The 21,506-nt window shown below is 36.8% G+C and overlaps 1 protein-coding gene across 1 annotated transcript; it reads left to right on the top strand.

The window, feature by feature from the left end:
* The first annotated feature begins 289 nt into the window (after positions 1–289).
* On the top strand, positions 290–21,068 carry LOC121371382 (tetraspanin-7-like). The gene is made up of 7 exons (XM_041497233.1): positions 290–427; positions 6,671–6,859; positions 10,437–10,511; positions 11,960–12,061; positions 13,648–13,815; positions 16,001–16,084; positions 16,781–21,068. Exons 1-7 carry the CDS (start codon positions 335–337, stop codon positions 16,850–16,852), a joined length of 783 nt encoding a protein of 260 aa, XP_041353167.1. The 5' UTR covers positions 290–334; the 3' UTR covers positions 16,853–21,068.
* The last annotated feature ends 438 nt before the right edge of the window (positions 21,069–21,506 follow it).

The following is a 21,506-nucleotide window of genomic DNA, read 5'->3' as shown; positions in this document are numbered from 1 at the left end:
ACTTTAGTTGAGTTGTGTACTGTGTGCACAGTTAAATATTGTAAAACATTTGTCTAACTAAAATTCACATTGTACAACAATGACAGTCTTTTGAACTTTCGCAACCGATAACTTTGTTGCTTTAGTAATGTGCATAATATAAAAGTATAACCAAACAACAACATATGTCGTCAAACATAATTAAATACATTAATAGTTTGTATCTTACTCTTGCTTTGTCTGCTTCTTCCTCCGTTAATGCGCATGACAGATAAAAGCTCCAATCACCTGACTTCCGGTTTCTCTAATTCTTGTGTGGAAACGCAATTTCGTCTGTAAAAAAAAACCTTTTAAAATGACTAAAGGACAATACCAGTCAACGCTGCACACAGGACCAGTTGTAACATGCATGAAAACGCTGTTAATGGTCTTTAATTTCATATTCTGGGTAAGACTGACGATAAATCTTAATTATTTTGTTGCAACAGACACCTCTCCATCTGTTGTGGGAAAATCATTATTTATGTTAATTTAATGACTACCGAGAATCGAGATATTGATAACGATACAGTACAAACATTAACAATACAAACAGCTCACTTGTTAGTGAAATAAAACATATGTTGCAGATCTGTTGCAGTTGATTTATTTTAGGTTTACGGTATAAAAAGTACAATTAAACTTTAAAATGTGAAAGAATTGACATTCAACACATTGTTTACAATGTTGAATGTGACATGTAGGAAGGTTCAAGGAGAGTAATTGTTAACATGCAGCTTTTGAGAAGATATAAACTATACTTTGCCATATACATACTGTTAGGCCTAAACCAAATTTAGTTCTCCTTAAGTAAACAGATTAAAAAAAATAATTGGTGAATGTATATTGACAGGGCTCACCCTGGATAAAAAATACCTGTAGCCAAAATATTAGCCAAATGGAATTTGTATTAGCCATATTGAAAATGCTTTAGCCAAATTTGTTTTACGCAGTACTGTATAGAGTATTTATATATGAATATGAAAATGTATCTTTTTCAGCTAATTGTGTACAAACTGGAATAAATAGGAATAACAAAACCTCAATGGGGGGTAAGGGTAGTTAATATATTACTTCAATTTTTCAGCGGAAGTGGGGTGGGGATGGGGTTATGCAATATCTTCTGAGTTTGAAGCCAGTACCCCATACACCCACCCCCACTTCTAAGGCCTATGACATTAAATTAACAAACATCAGAAATATGGGGGTGGGTGGATGTTTATGGAGGGTGTTGTTTTTTCTTTCTTCCTTTTTTCCCAAATAAAAATTTGAGAGCTTTTTTTTATTATTATTGAGCACATTATTTCTTTAAATAGCAATCTTTATGTTAATTTGAATTAATTTCTTTTTTTTTTTCTTTTTTTTTTAAGTGACCCATCAATTCCCCCACCTCAAACAATTTCATAATTTGTGCCATGATGTTGCTGTTGATTTCAGCATCGAGTTAAATGCTTATTGTGATTTCTGCTTGCAAAATACCTCGGCTAAGAATGCCGACTTCACAGTATACTCCATTTATTTAAAAAAAAAACCCAACCCTCCCCCCCCCCCCCAAAAAAAAACTTTAATAAAATTAAAATTTACGGTCTTTTTAAAATCCAGCTAACTTATTAAATGTCACCTCACAGTCTTATATCTAAAATTATCTAACAAATATGATTATTGTAAATTAATTTTATTCAGTGTACATTTAACTACAATTTGTATAAATACTGCATGTTCATTTCCCGCGATCGCGATCTGCTTGCGTGCTCTTGACCATGGGTACGAAATTAACAGACAAAGGAATAAACAAAAACTGCAGTTAGGTATTCATTGATGCGAACAACTATTGTTTTTCTACAAATTTACATCAAGATTTACTTTTGCATAATCGTATTGTTTAATGTCCACAACGATGTCTCTTGACACGCGAGTGTCAGCTGACTGAAGCGTGACGTATTTTTGCACCGAGAGCTGTCCTCAGTTCAGCCAACGAACGTTCTTCCTAACGTTCGCAACCTATTTGATTGGTGTTCGTCGTGTCCATTTGGTTTAACGTGAAGCGCACAAACCAGTCTAGCGAACGTTTTGTTTTCGCTTGGTCTGGCTAAACGCAGACCTTGAGATAACCTACATGTCTTTTGGCCCTGAACTAGCATGTGTATTCAAATCGACACACATTGTCGGTCTGTTTTTATTACTTTAGTTAAAAGATTTTACAAAGTAAAAATATCAAGTTACGGATCTTCCAGACATTGCTGTCATACATCTTGAATGCATATCGTTAAAATTAATAACCATGATTATTAAAATAAACAAACATTATAAGGCCTACGCTGAATTCTGCATGACACCGTTTCTTGTTACCGGTCGCGAGATCGCTATTACACTAATTGAATATTTGGTGTTATTATTATGTTTGAGGTGTCGGATAGATTATGTAATCATTTGTTCACATCAGAAGACAGAAAATGGTTTTAGCCAAAATTTTAGCCACTTGCAAATTTTATTAGCCATTTTTTGTAAAAATTAGCCAATGGTGTGTGTGTGTGTGTGTGTGTGTGTGCTATCATGTGCACCCCACTTTGTAGCAGCAGCAATGGCTTTTAAAGTTTTATATATTTATACATTTATTTATAATAATGTGTGTGTGTGGGCTCCCCCCCCCCCCCCCTTTTGGCACCTTCCTATGCCCATGTGTTTGTTTATATGTGTAATATTATAATTATATAATTACTAATTAAATTAGTGCTAGAAAGAAAAAAAACAATTGGTAATTTATATAGATAGTATGAAATGTTTTAGGCACAAAATGAAAAAAAAATTGGTTGCATTGTTTTCTAGGCCCTGTAGGGGACATGTATTCTGGGAACATTGTGTTTTAAATATTTTGATTAGCAACATTTGCTTCAGGGAACATTTTGTTCAGTATCATATCGTGATTTGCTAAGCAAGTCTTGGAGATCGCTACATAATTTTTAAACATTAAACAGTAGTTGCTAATCAATTTTCAATAGACCTCTTCAGGGCTAGCCTTGGGTTCGCCAAAAATTTTGCCAATCATTAAATTCTTTCGCCAATTGAAATATTGTTTAAGACATGTTGCATTTTTTATATTAAATGTTTGATTACTAGCAACAACAAGTTTTACTTTTTATTAGTCATGTTTTGTCATACCAGTTAATGTTGTAAATCTGGGTCACGTGGTTGAGTTCATTTCCACGAAGTGGGTGCACTTTTCAGATATTTTGCTTTATATTTCCTTTATAATAGTGTAAAAGTGTGTAAATATAAAACTAAAAGTGCCCCCCCCCCCCCCCCCCCCCCCCCCACACACACACTTTTTGGCACCTTCCTATGCTCGTGTATTATTACAGGTAAGTTAGGAGGGTAGTTACAAAATGAGGTCATGGGGTAGGGTATGATCAAGAGTTACACACTTTAAAAAACAACAACAAATTCTTCATAAATAAAACAGCCAGTCTGTTCATTTTGTTTCTTAAAAATATTATTTTTCTATTATATATACAATAAAATATCTATTTATTACCAAAGAGATTAAAGATACATGCCTATAGGCCTGTGGCATTGGAACAATATCTGGAGGGGTAGCACAGTCTCTGGTGGGACTAGAGTTTTATCTTTATATAAAGCAGAAAAGATCAAGATGTGACCAAAATAAGAACAGAAAATCTAATGTTTATAAATTTATAATGTTGGTAAAATTAATGCCAGTGACAGGAAAAGAAGGAAGTGGTTAGGAGACCATTGTTAAATAACTTTAGAGGGGCAAATCTTGTCATCATTACAAAACATAATGGGGGCAGGGTTACAAAAAATAAAGAGTCAGGTCTTACGTTATGTAATTGGACATTTATAAACTCCTTTTATCATTTTCAAATTATTTTGAAGTCTTTATCATATTTTTAAAAATTGTAATAAAAACAAAAGGGCATTGGGTCCTGTTCTGGACCTCATTTATTCCAGCATTTTGCACGCATATCTTGAAAGCTACTGAATGATATAAGTTGTTAGGCTATTAAATATGTAAACATTATGTACCGGTACTTACATTTCACACTTTTGGTGCAAAAATATATGTATAGTGTAAATGTATATCTTAGTCCAGTGAATCTTTTGGGGAACATATATATTGGATCAAAATTCACTTGCTTCTTTCAAATTACAGAGAAACATACAATTCATTATCTGATGCATACAATAAGTAAAATTGCCTCTTTTGTGATATATACCACTCGTGGTGCACTGACTTCAATGAGCCCATCGATGGGAATCGACCCTTGACTGACTGCACATCATATGAGCACTTTACCACTGGGCTATAGCCAGCCCTAGACATCAGCAGCATTTCATTATTAGATTACAAGATGTAAACTGAATAATAAGTACATTTTAGCATATACTATATTATCATAAAGCACAAGATTAAACAAAAAATCTTTTGACTGAAATGTGAACATGTTACTGGCAAATATATATCTATAGATTGGCAAAAGAAATTGAAGATTGGCAAATTTTTGGGTGAACAAAAATAGCAACCCTGACATGTATGATATAAACACGGAAGTAAAAGTTGACATGCTGTTTGCGTTGTTTGTTTTGAAGAATTTAAAAGATGACTTCTTCTTTACATGAAGATCAGTTTGAAGTAAACATATATCTGTATACAATAGTGTTTGGTTACTATTTTGTATTTTGTACCTGAGAACATTGGTCGAGATCGTTAGTGATACCATCAGCACTTTGATACACATTTACAAGTATAGGGAGAAGTCCTATATATTGATATGGTATGCAAGTATCACACGTTTTTATAACGTACATGATTATACATAACATAAAGTGCAGCAACTTTTCCAGAGTGGTAGACCCATGCAGCCTGATAAGATCCTAATTTGATGTTTGGTCTAACTTATGAATAGTGTATATAACTTCAGGATGGGGGAGGGGTTTTCCCCGATATATATATATGTATAGAACCCCTTGCCAAACAATGAGATGACGCCGGTTACAATCAAGAATAATACACAAACCTTTGTTGGCACCTTGCAAAATATACGCTAAGAAGTTGCATTAAGTTGTGGTATGCCCGTAAAATGGCCTGGTCACAGAGCTACGACAAGAAACCATTTGTTTTCAGTCGTACCAATGTACTTATAATAAATGATACACGGCATACTTCTCACATCCCACAAACAGGATAGCATACATGATGTCCTTTGATGGATCATTGGCTGGGACGGGAAATAATCAAACGGGCCCACTGAGGAAGATGGAACTTTCAGCAAATGGAACCTCAGACAGACGTTCTTGTTACGTTATCCCAGTCATTTGGGGACAAGGACTTTTGTATGAAAAATCCGATTTTGTTTTTCATTTGAACGGAACTCTCAATCCTGCGTGGGGGGATCGTCCAATCCTCCTGATCCCCCCTAGCTACAGGCCTGACATGGTACTTAATATATTTGCTTCAAACATTCAAACAAAGTACCTTATGACTGCGCATTAATAAACCCTCCTGAGTTTATAATAAAGAGACCATCCTGAGTTTGTAGCTATATTATCAAGCTGTCGGCTAGTAGATATATTAATAATAGCTGTTAAAGAGTTGCACACTGTACATATTCAGAAATGCATTTTAAGTTATTTTAATCTAATTACAGTTTAATATTCTATTGATTTTGAGGTGAAATGTTTTGAGGTTAGCATGTTTGTACTTAATTTGGGCTTGCTTATTTTAGGCACATCCAAAGAAAGAAATGTTTTATTTAATGACGCACTCAATACATTTTATTTACGGTTGTATGGCGTCGAACATATGGTTACGGACCACACATATATTGAGCGAGGAAACCTGCTGTCGCCACTTCATGGGCTACTCTTTTCAGTTAGCAGCAAGGGATCTTTTATATGCACCATCCCACAGACAGGGTAGTACATACAACGGACTTTGATATACCAGTCGTGGTGCACTGGCTGGAACGAGAAATAGCCCAATGGGCCCACCGACGGGGATCGATCCTAGACCGACCGTGCATCAAGTGAGAGCTCTACCACTGGGCTGCGTCTCACCCCGGGCACATCCAAAAGCCGATGATTAATAAATCAGTTTGTTTTAGTGGTGTCATTAAACAAAACAAACTGTAAATGTTTTGCTTTATAGCAGTACTGGGTCAGGACGTAGCCTAGTGGTAAAGCGTTCGCTCTATGCGTGGTCGGTCTGGGATAAATCCCTGTCGGTGGGCCCATTGGGCTATTTCTCGCTTCAGCCAGTGCACCACGACTGGTATATCAAAGGCTGTGGTATGTGTTGTCATGTCTGTGGGATGGTGTTTATAAAAGATCCTCTTTCAATATCTGTGTGGTCCTTAACTGTATGTCCGATGCAATATAACCGTAAATAAAATGTGTTGAGTGCGTCGATAAATAAAACATTTTCTTTCTTATAGCAGTACTCTCAGATTTCTTGTTTTTGCAGATGACAGGGATTGTAATCCTGTCTATTGTTGCTTGTGTTTGGAGGTGACAGGGGTTGTTATCCTGTTTATTTTTGCTTGTGTTTGCAGGTGACTGGGATTGTAATCCTGTCAAATGTTCTTGTGTTTGCAGGTGACAGGAATTGTGATCCTATTGTTGCTTGTTTTTGCAGGTGACAGGAATAGTGATCCTGTCTATTGGGATTTGGACGAAGGTCGACCTGTACAAATACTTGGAGTTGTCATCCATCTACCAGCCGGAGGCACCGTATGTTCTCATCGGTGTCGGAGCCGTCATCGTCGTCATCGGCTCTCTCGGATGTTGCTGCACGGTCAAAGGAAACTCATTTTTCCTCTACCTGGTAAGTTTGGGGTGGAACCAGGGGGAGGGTGTTATGGGATGTTGCTGCACGGTTAAAGGAAACTCGTTTTTCCTCTACCTGGTAAGTTTGGGGTGGAACCAGGGGGAGGGTGTCAGGGGATGTTGCTGCACGGTCAAAGAAAACTCGTTTTTCCTCTACCTGGTAAGTTTGGGGTGGAGCCAGGGGGAGGGTGTCAGGGGATGTTGCTGCACGGTCAAAGGAAACTCGTTTTTACTCTACCTGGTAAGCTTGGGGTGGAACCAGAGGGAGGGTGTCGGGGGATGTTGCTGCACGGTCAAAGGAAACTCGTTTTTACTCTACCTGGTAAGCTTGGGGTGGAACCAGGGGGAGGGTGTCGGGGGATGTTGCTGCACAGTCAAAGGAAACCCGTTTTTACTCTACCTGGTAAGCTTGGGGTGGAACCAGGGGGAGGGTGTTAGGAGATGTTGCTGCTCGGTCAAAGAAAACTTGTTTTACCTCTACCTGGTAAGCTTGGGGTGGAACCAGGGGGAGGGTGTGAGGGGATGTTGCTGCACGGCGAAAGGAAACTTGTTTTCCGTCTACCTGGTAAGCTTGGGGTGGAACCAGGGGGAGGGTGTTAGGAATAAATGTTTTTGGTAAGTACATGCATGTCTGTTAGAACTGATGACTTAACTGTGATGCATTGCATCATTCATTGACCTAAAGGGGGAGAGACCTTGATGACCTTGATGACCTACTTCCATGGCAAAGTGTACACACCACCGTTAATTACTCCATGCAGTTCAATACAATTTCTATGTCGGAATACAGGGCTAGCTCTGGATGAGCGAAACATTTTGCCAAATTATCTTTAAAAAATGCTAAATCAGTTATTTTTCAACAAAATACAAATTATTACATGAAATTTGTTTGCCAAATCAAAATACAATTCGCCAATTGTTCCTAAAATTTGCAGTTGGCGAATTGGACGAGTGGCAGAGCTAGCCCATGAATATATTCTGTGAAAACTACAACACTGTCGTGAGGGTCATGTGACTAATAATTTTAGAGAGTGCTCTCAGCTGATAAGTACCATATGAAAAATCTATATAGGTCGACCACAAATGTTCCAGTTAACAGCTCTGATGCCTGATCACCGCCTTGTGTTGCAGTTATACAAGTGGCACCATACCACTTACACAATTGTTATCAGTTGGTACTACATATAAAAAGTAACTTCAAACCAATGGGTTAATTAAATAAGTACTACAGAGGTCAACCTATGTGTAATCATCAAAGAACGATTTCAAAAAGCATGTCAGAATTTTGTAGTATTGTTTAACTTTAAGAGGAACTATTTCATAATCCGGACTATATTAAGCTGCTACAGCAAGTAACTACACGCCAAATGGTGGTGTGTTGCCTTTAACCACCACCCCCTTACAAAGACTTTTTGTTCACTGAATGGATATGTTTACCACCTTGCATGTGTCTATTAGTTTTCATTATTTCTTCTAATTCACTCTGCATATCAAAATTTGAGAAAATTTGAGAGAGAGAGAGAGAGAGAGAGAGAGAGAGAGAGAGAGACACACACACACACAGACAGACAGACAGACAGAGAGAGAGAGAGAGAGAGAGACAGACAGAGAGAGAGACAGAGAGAGAGAGAGAGTACTTTTTAACAAGCTCCTATACCACCAAGGTTTCTGGCATCAAAATTTGATTGGCTAATCAAATCCATTTATGGCAGTAAAATGAGCATGAATCTGTCAGAAATTAGGCGATTCCCAAAGAACCTATTTAGATATTCATATACTACTTCTCGCTGTTTAGTTGGAAGTACTTATTTTTAAGATACCGACTTAGAATACTTTTCTGAAGCAAAATGTGTGTTCCTCTAAATGTTATTGCAGGGTTTCTAGATTATAGTAGCCCCATTCCCATGGCTAGTGATATTCAACGTTGGGCTAGTAAATAACTACTATTGCCATGCCAGACAGGGCTTCTAGATTATAGTAGCCCCACTCCCATGGCTAGTGATATTCAATGTTGGGCTAGCAAATAACTACTATTGCCATGCCAGACAGGGCTTCTAGATTATAGTAGCCCCACTCCCATGGCTAGTGATATTCAACGTTGGGCTAGTAAATAACTACTATTGCCATGCCAGACAGGGCTTCTAGATTATAGTAGCCCCACTCCCATGGCTAGTGATATTCAATGTTGGGCTAGCAAATAACTACTATTGCCATGCCAGACAGGGCTTCTAGATTATAGTAGCCCCACTCCCATGGCTAGTGATATTCAACGTTGGGCTAGTAAATAACTACTATTGCCATGCCAGACAGGGCTTCTAGATTATAGTAGCCCCACTCCCATGGCTAGTGATATTCAATGTTGGGCTAGTAAATAACTACTATTGCCATGCCAGACAGGGCTTCTAGATTATAGTAGCCCCACTCCCATGGCTAGTGATATTCAACGTTGGGCTAGTAAATAACTACTATTGCCATGCCAGACAGGGCTTCTAGATTATAGTAGCCCCACTCCCATGGCTAGTGATATTCAACGTCGGGCTAGTAAATAACTACTATTGCCAAGCCCGATGGCTATTGGAGAAAAAAAGAAGTCAAATGTTACAGTGAAGTCGATTTTGTAAATATAAATATCCTGCCCCCCACCCCAACCCCCCAATGTTTGTGTTTTTATACTGTATCTTCCCCTTTAGGTGACATATCTGATTATTACTATTATTTAGTAAAATTGTATTAACTTAAAGTAAAGTAGGGCTAGTGAATTTTTAATCGTGGCTAGTAAAGTTTTTAAATCACTGACCCCTTGGCTAGTGAATTTTATAAAAATTCTAGAAGCCCTGTGTTATTATGTAAATGCTGTTTATAAACATTTGTGTGACGTCATGTGTGTAACGCTGACAGGAATGCGGAAGTAAGTAATGGTAACTATGCCAAATTATGAATCTTCATTATCAAGCACCAGTTGTTGTGATGAAATCTTCAGAATCAAGCACTATTTGTGATGAGTATTCAGAATAAGTGAAATTGGTAATAATGGATGGTTAATGAGACAATAAAATACAAAAATTATATTAGGAGCAGCAGTTGCATGTATAAACATATTTTAAAATCTTATTACGCTATAATTATTTTACAAGGCGGATGACTTGAAATACGATAGTAGTGACCAGGTTTTTGTTAACACTGCCTTCATTCTGAAAGATGGTTATTTAAATAATTTTTAAAAAGAAAATACATTTATTGAATTAGAATGGGGGTAAGTAACTATGTTGTATTTGACCATTTGTGGATGTTCATGCTGGTTTTACATTCGCAAATATCACTGCGTCATGTACTGTTACAGATCAAGTTTGACTTTCATGACAATTTACTTATTTTTCACTGAGTTATGGCCATTGAAATTAAGACATATGAAAATTGATTGGGCCCAATAGTGGACAGAGACTGGACGTGCCTGGACCTATTTTTGGATATAGGCATATAAATAAAGTAACAGTAACAGTGGACATGTATTGCTGTAGCAGTAATCTCTGAATGCTTGTTTATTATTAGTATTTATTATTGATTTATGTTTGCAGTACTGTGGATTTCTGGCTCTGGTGTTTATCGTTGAACTGAGTGCTGGGATTGCTCTGCTGGTCTACAAAAACAAGGTATCACACCACACTTAATATTGTCCTTACCAGAAGAAGTAGACATTGGTAGGGCTGACAGAGATTGAGGGTGCAGAGTAAAGTTTCTAGGGAGTTCGGGGGTAAGCTCCCCCATTACATTGTGAAAACTAGTTATCCTGAAATGTAATTTCCTGCATTTTACAAGTAAAACCGGCCTTGGTGGCATCGTTGTTAGGCCATCGGTCTACATGCTGGTAGGTACTGGGTTCGGATCCCAGTTGAGGCATGGGATTTTTAATCCAGATACCGACTCCAAGGCTCAGTGGGTAGGTGTAAACAACTTGCTCCGACCAGTGATCCATAACTGGTTCAACAAAGGCCATGGTTTGTGTTATCCTGCCTGTAGGAAGCGCAAATAAAAGATCCCTTGCTGCTAATCGGAAAGAGTAGCCCATGTAGTGGCGACAGCGGGTTTCCTCTCAAAATCTGTGTGGTCCTAAACCATATGTCTGACGCCATATAACCGTAAATAAAATGTGTTGAGTGCGTCGTCAAATAAAACATTTCTTTCTTTCTACAAGTAAAATTCATTTCCGCGAAAGATGTACTACCAATAACATTTTTGATTCTGAATTATTGGCCATGCTTGCATGTACATATACACATAAAGAAGGTGTCACACCACACTTAATATTCTCTATACATGTATATACACATAAAACAAGATGTCATACCACACTTAATATTCTCTATACGTGTATATACACATAAAACAAGGTGTCACACCACACTTAATATTCTCTATACGTGTATATACACATAAAAACAAGGTGTCACGCCACACTTAATATTCTCCATACTGTATATACACATAAATTAAGGTGTCACACCACACTTAATATTCTCCATACATGTATATACACACAAAACAAGGTGTCACACCACACTTAATATTTATGTATATGCACAGAAACGAGGCAGGGCTTGAATTTAATGACACCACCAATCACAGTTTTCACGGTTTCTTTTAGCCATTGGCAGGTTGGGACGTAGCCCAGTTGTAAAGCACTTGCTCGATGCACGGTTGGTCTGGGATCGATCCCCGTCAATGGGCCTATGAGGCTATTTTTCATTCTAGCCAGTGCACCACAACTGGCATATCAAAGGCTGTGGTCTGTACTACCCTGTCTGTGGGATGGTGCATATAAAAGATCCCTTGCTGCTAATCAAAAAGAGTAACCCACGAAGTGGCGACAGCAGGTTTTCTCTTACTTCCTACGCCAGTGTGTTGTCCAACGATTCAGTTGATTCAGTTAGGCTTACGAATGACCAAAAAAAAATATTTAAAAAACCCCCCACCTCAGATGTCATGGATTGTAGGGTTGGTTTCCTTCGATGGACTTGGGGAGGGTGTGGGGATTGGAATGAGCAAAATCAAATTTTTTTTAATTCTAGGATACCATTTAACAAATATTCCTTTCCTACAGCTTGAGAAGGGTTTCAGAGAAGGCTTAAACAGTGGAATTGACAAATATGGCATGAAAGATGAAGGGGAGATAACCAAAGCATTCGATGAACTCCAGGAGAAGGTAACTACAGATTATTCATTTCATTTCAACTTATTTTCGTGTTTATATATCCAATTAAGGTTCAAGCACGCTGTCTTGGGCACACACCTCCGCTATCTAGGCTGTCTGTCCAGGATAGAGGGTAAAACAGATTATTATATTGAGTTGTGTTTTTTGGGGGGTTTTTTTGTTTCACGAAAATAAATGACCACATGGAAAAAAGGGTGCAAATAAGGAAAATTGGCAAAATATTTGAGGAGCATTTTTTTTTACCCTCAGTGGTCATAAGAGTACAATGTTTATATATTTTGGCTCAGTGATATACATGTATATAAGAACTGGAATCTTGTTTTTATTTTTAAAAGAGTCAAAGTATAGGGATCTTTATGACATATAGTCAGCATTAAAATAGAATAAAACGATGACAGTTAACGGAAACACACCACAGGCAGATCCCAGATCTTTGTAAGAGGAGGGTCACAAGATTCTAAAAATGGTAAGTTGGAAGCAGATGAGCTGAGCTTCTAAAAGGATAGAGATGTGTTGGGGATTCAGGGTACACAAGAGCATTTTAAGGACGAAATGCAATGAAATATGTGTACTTCTGACTATATTTGTTGTACTCTAACAGTAATAAGAATTGTGGTTTAGTTGTAGATTTACGTTTACCTGCAAAACTAGGCTTACGATGTTTAGTGAAATTGGTCCCAAGTACAGACCTTAGTTTTAGGCCATAAAAATTGACACTAAGTTTGCTTAACCTATAGTCTGTAACACATTTGAATAAAGTTACAATAGAGGGAAACAAGAGTCTCTGACATTGAATGAAACGAGGAAACACTCTTTAAAATAGACTAGAGTTTGTCTCCCTAACCGTTACATCTGAGAGTACATATGTGTGTGTTAAAACATATTTCAACCGGCCCTCAGTGGCGCAGTGGTTAAGCCATCGGACTACAGACTGGTAGGTACTGGGTTCGGATCCCAGTCGAGGCATGGGTTTTTTAATCCAGATACCGACTCCAAACCCTGAGTGAGTGCTCCGCAAGGCTCAACGGCTAGGTGTAAACCACTTGCACCGACCAGTGATCCATAACTGGTTCAACAAAGGCCATGGTTTGTGCTATCCTGCCTGTGGGAAGTGCAAATAAAAGATCCCTTGCTGCTTATCATAAAAGAGTAGCCTTTGTGGCGACAGCGGGTTTCCTCTAAAAAAAAAAAACAGTGTTAGAATGACCATATGTTTGACGTCTAATTGTCGATGATAAGATAAAAAATCAATGTGCTCTAGTGGCGTCGTTAAATAAAACAAACTTTACTTTTTTAAAACGTATTTCAGGATAGGTGAAGTACTCAAGTATTCATAAAAGAGAAAACACCTGACGTTTTCTACAAAAGGTATTTCATGGTATTAGAAACACCAGGATGACCAGAAACACTTCGGATATGTGGGCATGGATAATCTTAAAAATGCATTCTAAGTAATGTATGTTTTCAGTTATAAAAAGACCCAGTTCTAATAATGAAACATATGCTGTAATGTTTAAGAACTAGGATCTGTGACTTTAAAAGTCAGACTCTTGACTGTGTTGTGGTATTTGTTCCAGCTTCACTGCTGTGGAATTGAAAGCTACACTGACTGGTTCAAAGCACCATGGGAGGGCAACCAAACAAATGCTGTCCCCGCCTCCTGTTGCCGTGTCGACAAAAAGAAATGCCAGCACTCGCACCTCCCGACTAAAGCCAAAGCGGGTGAGACTGACATCAATGTACAGGTGAGTGTACTGTCAACAGGGGCTGGTCTAGAAAGTAGTCTAGTGGAGGGGTGGAAGAGGTTAACAGTTTTTTTTGTTTTTTTTGAGAATGAGATGGAAAGGAATGTGGAACTGCACCTCCAAGACTTACACTGGAATTAATTTTTGTTTAGCCAATTTTCAAATATGTAGAGCAGGGGCATCAGAAGCGGTTAGGCATGGCGTACCACTTTTTGGGCCAGGAACATTGTTGTCTCTTCCTATGGCACTTGCATAGTATCGATCTCATCATATACATTGCTTTCATGGCTGTACCAACTTTTATCCTGCAACCACCGTTTCTATGGACAGAATATGATGAAGGATAAAGCAAAGTCATATCCTGTTACTAGCAGGATATGACTTTGACGACACTCATGTGACGTCACATGCATAGCCTACATTACAAAATCGCTCATTTGACCTCTAGGTCATCGTACAATGTGGCAGAAATAACAGAAATAATAGCTTTTCCTCTTAATTTTTATGATCTACAGAATAAAAATAATAACTAGTTACTGACGTCGGATATATGCTTTATCCTGTTCAGGCCGAATGAGAAATTCTGCTCCTCAAAGCCTCACGGAATTTCCTATTCTTATGTTCACAGAATAAAGCAGACATCCGACATCATTAACTAGCTATTCTCTATTTAATTGCTTTTGACGCTCCTGTAGAGGGTTTTGTTTTAAAATATTAAAATATTAAAATGTGGTTAATTTAAGGGAAATGTTATTAGCCAAAGACTAAATGTTGTAGCCATTTTGTATAGAATTTAGCAGTCGGCTAATTTGGCAATGCACAGGCTGAGCCCTGCACCTCTGTACATTTTTATTATGTCTTGACACAGTTGAAAGACAAGACACAGGTTTTACTTTTACAGCAGTACAGTGTTAACTTTTACATTTAAATGCAATGTTAAGGTTTCGCATTTAAGTCCTTTTCTCACATTTACTAAAAGTCCTGGATCAATGAAACTTTTATGTTTGCATGGGGGTTTTTTGGGTGTTTTTTTTAATGTTTATGTACAATGTCATGTTAAAGGTTTATGGTAGGCAAGATACCGTAAATCCTTATATAGAGGCCTGCCTTGAATAGAAGCCTGCCTTAATTAGAGGCCGGGTCTCAGAGCGTCGCGGAATAAATAGAGGCCTGCCTCGATTAGAGGCCGGATCACAGAGTGTCACGAAATAAATAGAGGCCTGCCTTGATTAGAGGCCGGGTCTCAGAGCGCCGCGGAATAAATAGAGGCCTGCCTCGATTAGAGGCCGGATCACAGTGTCGCGAAATAAATAGAGGCCTGCCTTGATTAGAAGCCTGCCTCGATTAGAGGCCGGATCTCGAGTGTAGCGAAATAAATAGAGGCCTGCCTTGATTAGAGGCCGGATCTCAGAGTGTCGCGAAATAAATAGAGGCCTGCCTCGATTAGAGGCCGGATCACAGAGTGTCGCAAAATAAATAGAGGCTTGCCTTGATTAGAGGCCGGATCTCAGAGTGTCGCGAAATAAATAGAGGCCTGCCTTGATTAGAGGCCGGATCTCAGAGTGTCGCGAAATAAATAGAAGCCTGCCTCGATTAGAGGCCGGATCACAGAGTGTCGCGAAATAAATAGAGGCCTGCCTTGATTAGAAGCCTGCCTCGATTAGAGGCCGGATCACAGAGTGTCGCGAAATAAATAGAGGCCTGCCTTGATTAGAAGCCTGAGGCCCATTTCACTAAACATCCTAAGTTTACGTCTGCTACTAGCAGTTAATCCGGTCAAGTGTTTACACGTGTTTGGCGTCTATTTCACACTGAAAATTACATCATTATAAAAGCTGGAATATTTTAAGGACAAAAGAAAATGAAATATGTGTATTTCTAACTATATTTGTTGAACAATAATAGTAGTAAGAATTGTGGTTTAGTCGTAGATTTATGTTTATTTTTTAAACCTTGGCCTACAATGTTTTGTGAAATTGGGCCCTGCCTTCTATAAATTTGCATGAAAAAAAACAAAAAAACCCTGCTTTGTATAAAGACCTGCCTTGAAAAGAGGCCTGGTCTTAGAGCAACGCAAAAAAAAATACAAGACTAGCCTTGTATTCAAGGATTTACGGTAAATGCAAAGTAGCACTACCACCATCTCATATCTGCTTCTTAACTGTATCTGTTTGTTTTATGGCAGGGATGCCACAGGCTGGTTGTGGATTTCATTAATGGCAACATTGGTCCAATTGGAGGTGTGGCACTGGGCATTTCATTCTTTCAGGTAAGTAGAATCCATAAGCTTCATTCATATTTTATACCTGTTGCAAAATATCTTTGGTATTAATGGGAAGTTATTTCATGATAAACAGTAAACAGGAAGAAAAAATGTTTTACAGCTCCAGGTAAGTAAACTGTAGTCTTTTCTTGTATTAAGGCCGTGGTATGTGCTGGCCTGTCTATGGGATGGTGCATATAAAAGATCTCTTGCTACTAATGGAGAAATATAACAGGTAAGACTATATGTCAGAATTACCAAATGTTTGACATCCAATAGCCGATGTGCTCTAGTGGTGTTGTTAAACAAAACAAACTTTAACATTGAACTTTGTATTAATGTTTCTAAAAAGTTTAATCTTTAAAAAAAAAAAAAAAAAAAGTTCTTTGGACTATCCATTTCCAAAAATTATGAAATTTGTGTGTTGTGTGTGGGAGGGGTGAATAATTGTGTTCTTTAACCACCATCCACTGAATAAAATCGGTCAATTTGTCTCAATTTGAAGTTTTTAACCCTTGAAATAATATGGGATTTTTCATTTTAACTTAACCTGACCTCAAACCATTTGGTATTTTCCTTTTGTTTCAATAGACCGGTCCAAACATCTCAACAGCCTTTGAAATGGCTAAAATCTTAAGTGAGTCATGTTGCATCCTAGCCCATGTCTAATCATACTGTAAATATTTCCTGTTTATTATTCAGGTTTTGGGAGCAATCCTTGCTGGTTGCCTAGCAAAGAGCATCAACAAGGCCAAATACGAGCAGATGGACTAGATGTCTGGTGTCCATGGTAACGTGTGGAGGTAGTGTTCTAGCAGATGAGAGGCTTGATTCTTTCTAATCACAAAGACTTGATGATACCAGGGTTATTCTTCCGTTGCTTATCAAAATAGCTCAATATATCTAAATCTAGTACCAAAAGCAATATACCTGAAACCCTAGTGGTACATGGGCATGTTAAAGGTACTCTCTCACCAAAAGCTAAATATCTTATTATATTAAAGGAGAAAACGTTAATTAATTTAAACAATTTTCTTAATATATTTTCAGACCTGTCTGTAGTTACAAAGGCCTCTGAAAGGACCTACAGAACAGGCATTATGAGCAGGGGGGCTTTTATATAGAGATAATAATTGGTTACTGTCTTACAATGTCCACTTTATCCTGTGATTGTCATATTGGCGAATGTAATGAGTGTTGGGCAGTAACACGTTATTTGCTTTATTGTGCAATCCAGCAACAAGTGTCCAACAATTATGTTTAATCATGAGTTCTGTGATTGATATACTTGTAGTGATTGTAGGATATAGAAGTCAGACATGAAATTTATCTCAATAGACCGATGCAGGCCTCGAAATTCATATTATCCTGCGACAGCAATTTTGTACCAATAATAATAAAGTAAATAACCGATAATGATAAAAAATGCTGTTGCAGATACATTTTACGTCAGCTTTTTGCTACAGCATTGCTGATTGCTGCTGTGAATTTCAAGGTCTGCAGATGATTGTTATAAAAAATTACCTCTTTTTACAGCTGGTTGCTATATAATGTGTCCTTTATAGACAGGTAATTGTTATGAAAAATGACGTCTGTATACAGATAGGTGCCATAGAGTATGTCCTTTACAGACAGGAGATTATTATGTAAAATGTCTTGTATAAACAGTTGATTATTTAAATATCTTCTTTTTTTCTTTTTTTAAAGTTCTAAATTACTTAATTGAATACAGCTTAAATTGAATATAACTACTTTTGTATTCAAGTACAAGTTAGGAACTGTATACAAAAATCAAAGATTAAATTAGAATACTATTCCCAATTTAGCAGGCAGCTCGAATCACTGTTATTCTGAATTGAAATTGCTTTTTAAAAAAAGAAGGAAAAGCAGCATACTTAAATTGAAAACAAAAATAGACAAGATGACGATTTTATGTAACTCGAATCACTATTATTCTGAATTGAAATTGTTTTAATAAAAAGAAGAAAAAGGAACATAGGTGAATTTAAAATAAAAAATAGACAAGATGACAATTTTATGTAACTCGAATCACTATTATTCTGAATTGAAATTGTTTTAATAAAAAGAAGAAAAAGGAACATAGGTGAATTTAAAATAAAAAATAGACAAGATGACAATTTTATGTAACTCGAATCACTATTATTCTGAGTTGAAATTGTTTTAATAAAAAGAAGAAAAAGGAGCATATGTGAATTTAAAACAAAAATAGACAGATGACAATTAGCTCGAATCACTATTATTCTGAATTGAAATTGCTATAATAAAAAGAGGAAGAAGAAAACGTTGCATAGGTGAATTTAAAACAAAAATAGACACATGACGATTTTATGTAACTCGAGTCACTATTATTCTGAGTTGAAATTGCTTTAATAAAAAGAACAAGGGGCATAGGTGAATTTAAGTCAAGAATGGAGTGAGGACAGTGTGTGTATTAATGGCTAGAACACTGCTTTTGGAGAAGACTAGAGATGGAGATGTGATCATTGTGATTTACACAATTATTTTGCGCTTTTTTGCCTTGCTTATTACTTAATACATTGTGTGCTGTTAAACAGTTAATACCATAAACCACAAATGTTGGCTTACTGATTGCTTTATGATAACCAACGATATTTCAGTTTATGTTAGCCAATAGCAGTCAGTTTCTTAGTTTGAACTGGCCAGTAGTAAAGCATGTATCATGTTCAATAGGTTAAAGGTGTTTGATCCCCTACAATGTATGGTACTTGAGCCTAAAACTTAATTTCTTGCTTGAAGTAATCGGTAGAGCGCTCACTCAAGTTGCTTGGGTCAAAGGATCAAAACCCTTCAGTGGACCCATTCTCTGATCAGCCTTTTTGCCTGTCCCAATCAGTGACTGGTACATCAAAGGCTGTGGCATGTGCTGTCCTGTTTATGCTAATGATTAATAAATCAGTGTGTTATGCAAAACAATCTTTAACAAGTTATGTAAAATCTATTTTTGTGTAGATGTATGTAATCAACTTTAGACTTACCCTGCACTCTGCTAATCAGATTTTTAAAGTCTTTTTCTAAAGATGACTAAATGTTTATGAAGGGATTTTAGAATTTTTTTAAAATCCACTAGCCATGGCATCAGTGAATTTAAAAATGTACTAGCCATGATTAAAAATTAACTAGCCCTACTTAACTTTAAATTAATTCAATTTTACTAAATAATAGTAATAATCAGATATGTCACCTAAAGAGGGCGATAGAGCTTTAGAACACTAACATTGAGTGGTGGTGGGGGCAGAATATTCCTATTTACAAAAAATAGACTTAACTGCAACATTTGACAATTTTGTTTCCACTAGCTGTCGGACATGGTAATAGTAGTTATTTACTAGCCCAACGTTGAATATCACTAGCCATGGGAGTGGTACTACCATAATCTAAAAGCCCTGTTATGTTTGTGATCAATTTAAGTGTTCTGATTTGTCAAATATCCTAATTTTTCAGTGAGGCGTTATTTTTAAAAGTTACTTGTAGAAATACAATATCATGTAAATTCTGACATGTGCCAAACGGTCTGAGCAAAACACTGTCTTAAGCTTTGCAGACATTAGGACAAATCAAAAACATGCTGGATATACGGAAATGAATGCTTTAAGCAAGAAACTATGTTTCATTGTAGGTGCCCTGCAATGTTTTTAGGGGATTACACACCTTTAACAAATAGATTAACAATTGTGATAAGATTGTTTAATAAACATCTGTGATATAATCATGATGCACATACATAACAGCAGATGTATTTCACCACTTAAATAATTGTTTTTAATCACACTTTAATAGATTAAAATCGAAAATTTACATGACAGATGTATTTCACCACTTAAATAATTGGGGTTTTTTTTTCACAGATTAAAAGATTAAAAATGACAATTTACATAACAGATGTATTTCACCACTAAAATAATTGTTTTTATCCCCAGTTTACGTTGACAGATCTATGTATTTCATCACTAAAAGTTTTTATTCAGTTATAGATTAAAATTGGCATTTTACATGACAGACCTAAGTATTTCATCACTAAAAAGAATAGTTTTTATTCATTTATAGATTTAAAATTGACAAAGTATGTATGACAGATGTATGTATTTCATCAGTAAAAGAATAGTTTTTACACCCAATTTAATAGATTAAAATTGACAATTAACATGACAAATGTATGTATACTGAAACCCATTGAAAATGCATCAATCAGATTTGTAGTTGTATAAATGATATGAGAAGAGATGATAATACATCTAACTTATCTTGTGTAACTGGATGTATTCTCATAGGTAATAGATAACCTTAAACTTGTATACAAGAGTTTGGGTTATTGTGTGATTTATATCAACTTCACACAGGCAATTGCAGGGATGTGAGAGCTGCACCGAAATGCATAAATGCGCTTTTCCATTCCGTCTGGAAAAAACAAAAAACAAAACAAAAACAAAAAACAAAACAAAAACAACTGATGCGAAAATGAAAAAACAAAAGTAGCATCTCGCTATCGCAAGTAGTATTCGTGCATAGTACATTCCCTTGGCTGGATTTTGTCAGCTTCACTGCAATTGGCCAGTTTTGTCCAATCCAGGATATGCTATTGGAAAATAGTGTTAGGCTGTGTTAAATTTTAGAATGATTTGTTTTTAAAACCATTTGCTTTATTAACATTAATTTACGACAGTATTGTTTTGTGTTTATATTTTATTGAACCTTGAATGAATGGCACACACATACAAATTATTTATTATTTATTATTATTTATGTCCATTTTGTTGTCAGCATATTTTTCATGCTTTTCTAATCACGATATAAGATTTATTATACATTCTAATGCACCAATTTCTTCTATCTTTATAATATACTTTATTACTCATAACCGGCCTCAGTGGCGTCATGGGTAAGCCATTGAACATAAGGCTGCTAGGTACACGGTTCACAGCCTGGTACCGGCTCCCACCCAGAGCAAGTTTCAACGACTCAAATGGGTAGGTGTAAAGCCACTACACTCTGTTCTCTCTCACTAACCAAGTAACAACTAACCCACTGTCCTGGATAGACAGCCCAGATAACTGAGGTGTGTGCCCAGGACTGTGCTTGAATTTTAACTGGATATAAGCATGAAAATAAGTTGAAATGAATGGCTAAAAATATCTTGGTACATATCAAAGTGATACGTTCCAAGTGCCGTCATTGATTGGCACACTACACCTTTAGAGAAATGTCAACCAAACGAGTTGAGTGATATAAATTAAGATTGATTATGGGTAATAAATAGGATATTAGACTTGCTACTATTTCATATCATGTTTATGTCCCTTGGGAAATAATTTTCATTGCCACTCACTAAAGATTGTGACAACTCAAAATTATTTCACTCGGGACATAAACATGATACTAAATGGAAGCT

The sequence above is a fragment of the Gigantopelta aegis genome, chromosome 1 (genome assembly GCF_016097555.1).
Source record: "Gigantopelta aegis isolate Gae_Host chromosome 1, Gae_host_genome, whole genome shotgun sequence".
In the NCBI taxonomy this organism is placed as follows: Eukaryota; Metazoa; Mollusca; class Gastropoda; order Neomphalida; family Peltospiridae; genus Gigantopelta; species Gigantopelta aegis.
The sequence above is the reverse complement of the archived record's forward strand: the minus strand, read 5'-3'. Positions and strand labels throughout refer to the sequence as shown.

Excerpts from the sequence above, each read along its gene's own strand:
- LOC121371382 (XM_041497233.1), top strand. The coding sequence starts at position 335 with ATGACTAAAGGACAATACCAGTCAACGCTGCACACAGGACCAGTTGTA. Across the intron at positions 428-6,670 it reads TCTTTAATTTCATATTCTGG|GTGACAGGAATAGTGATCCT; the intron begins GTAAGACTGACG and ends TTGTTTTTGCAG. Across the intron at positions 13,816-16,000 it reads AGACTGACATCAATGTACAG|GGATGCCACAGGCTGGTTGT; the intron begins GTGAGTGTACTG and ends GTTTTATGGCAG.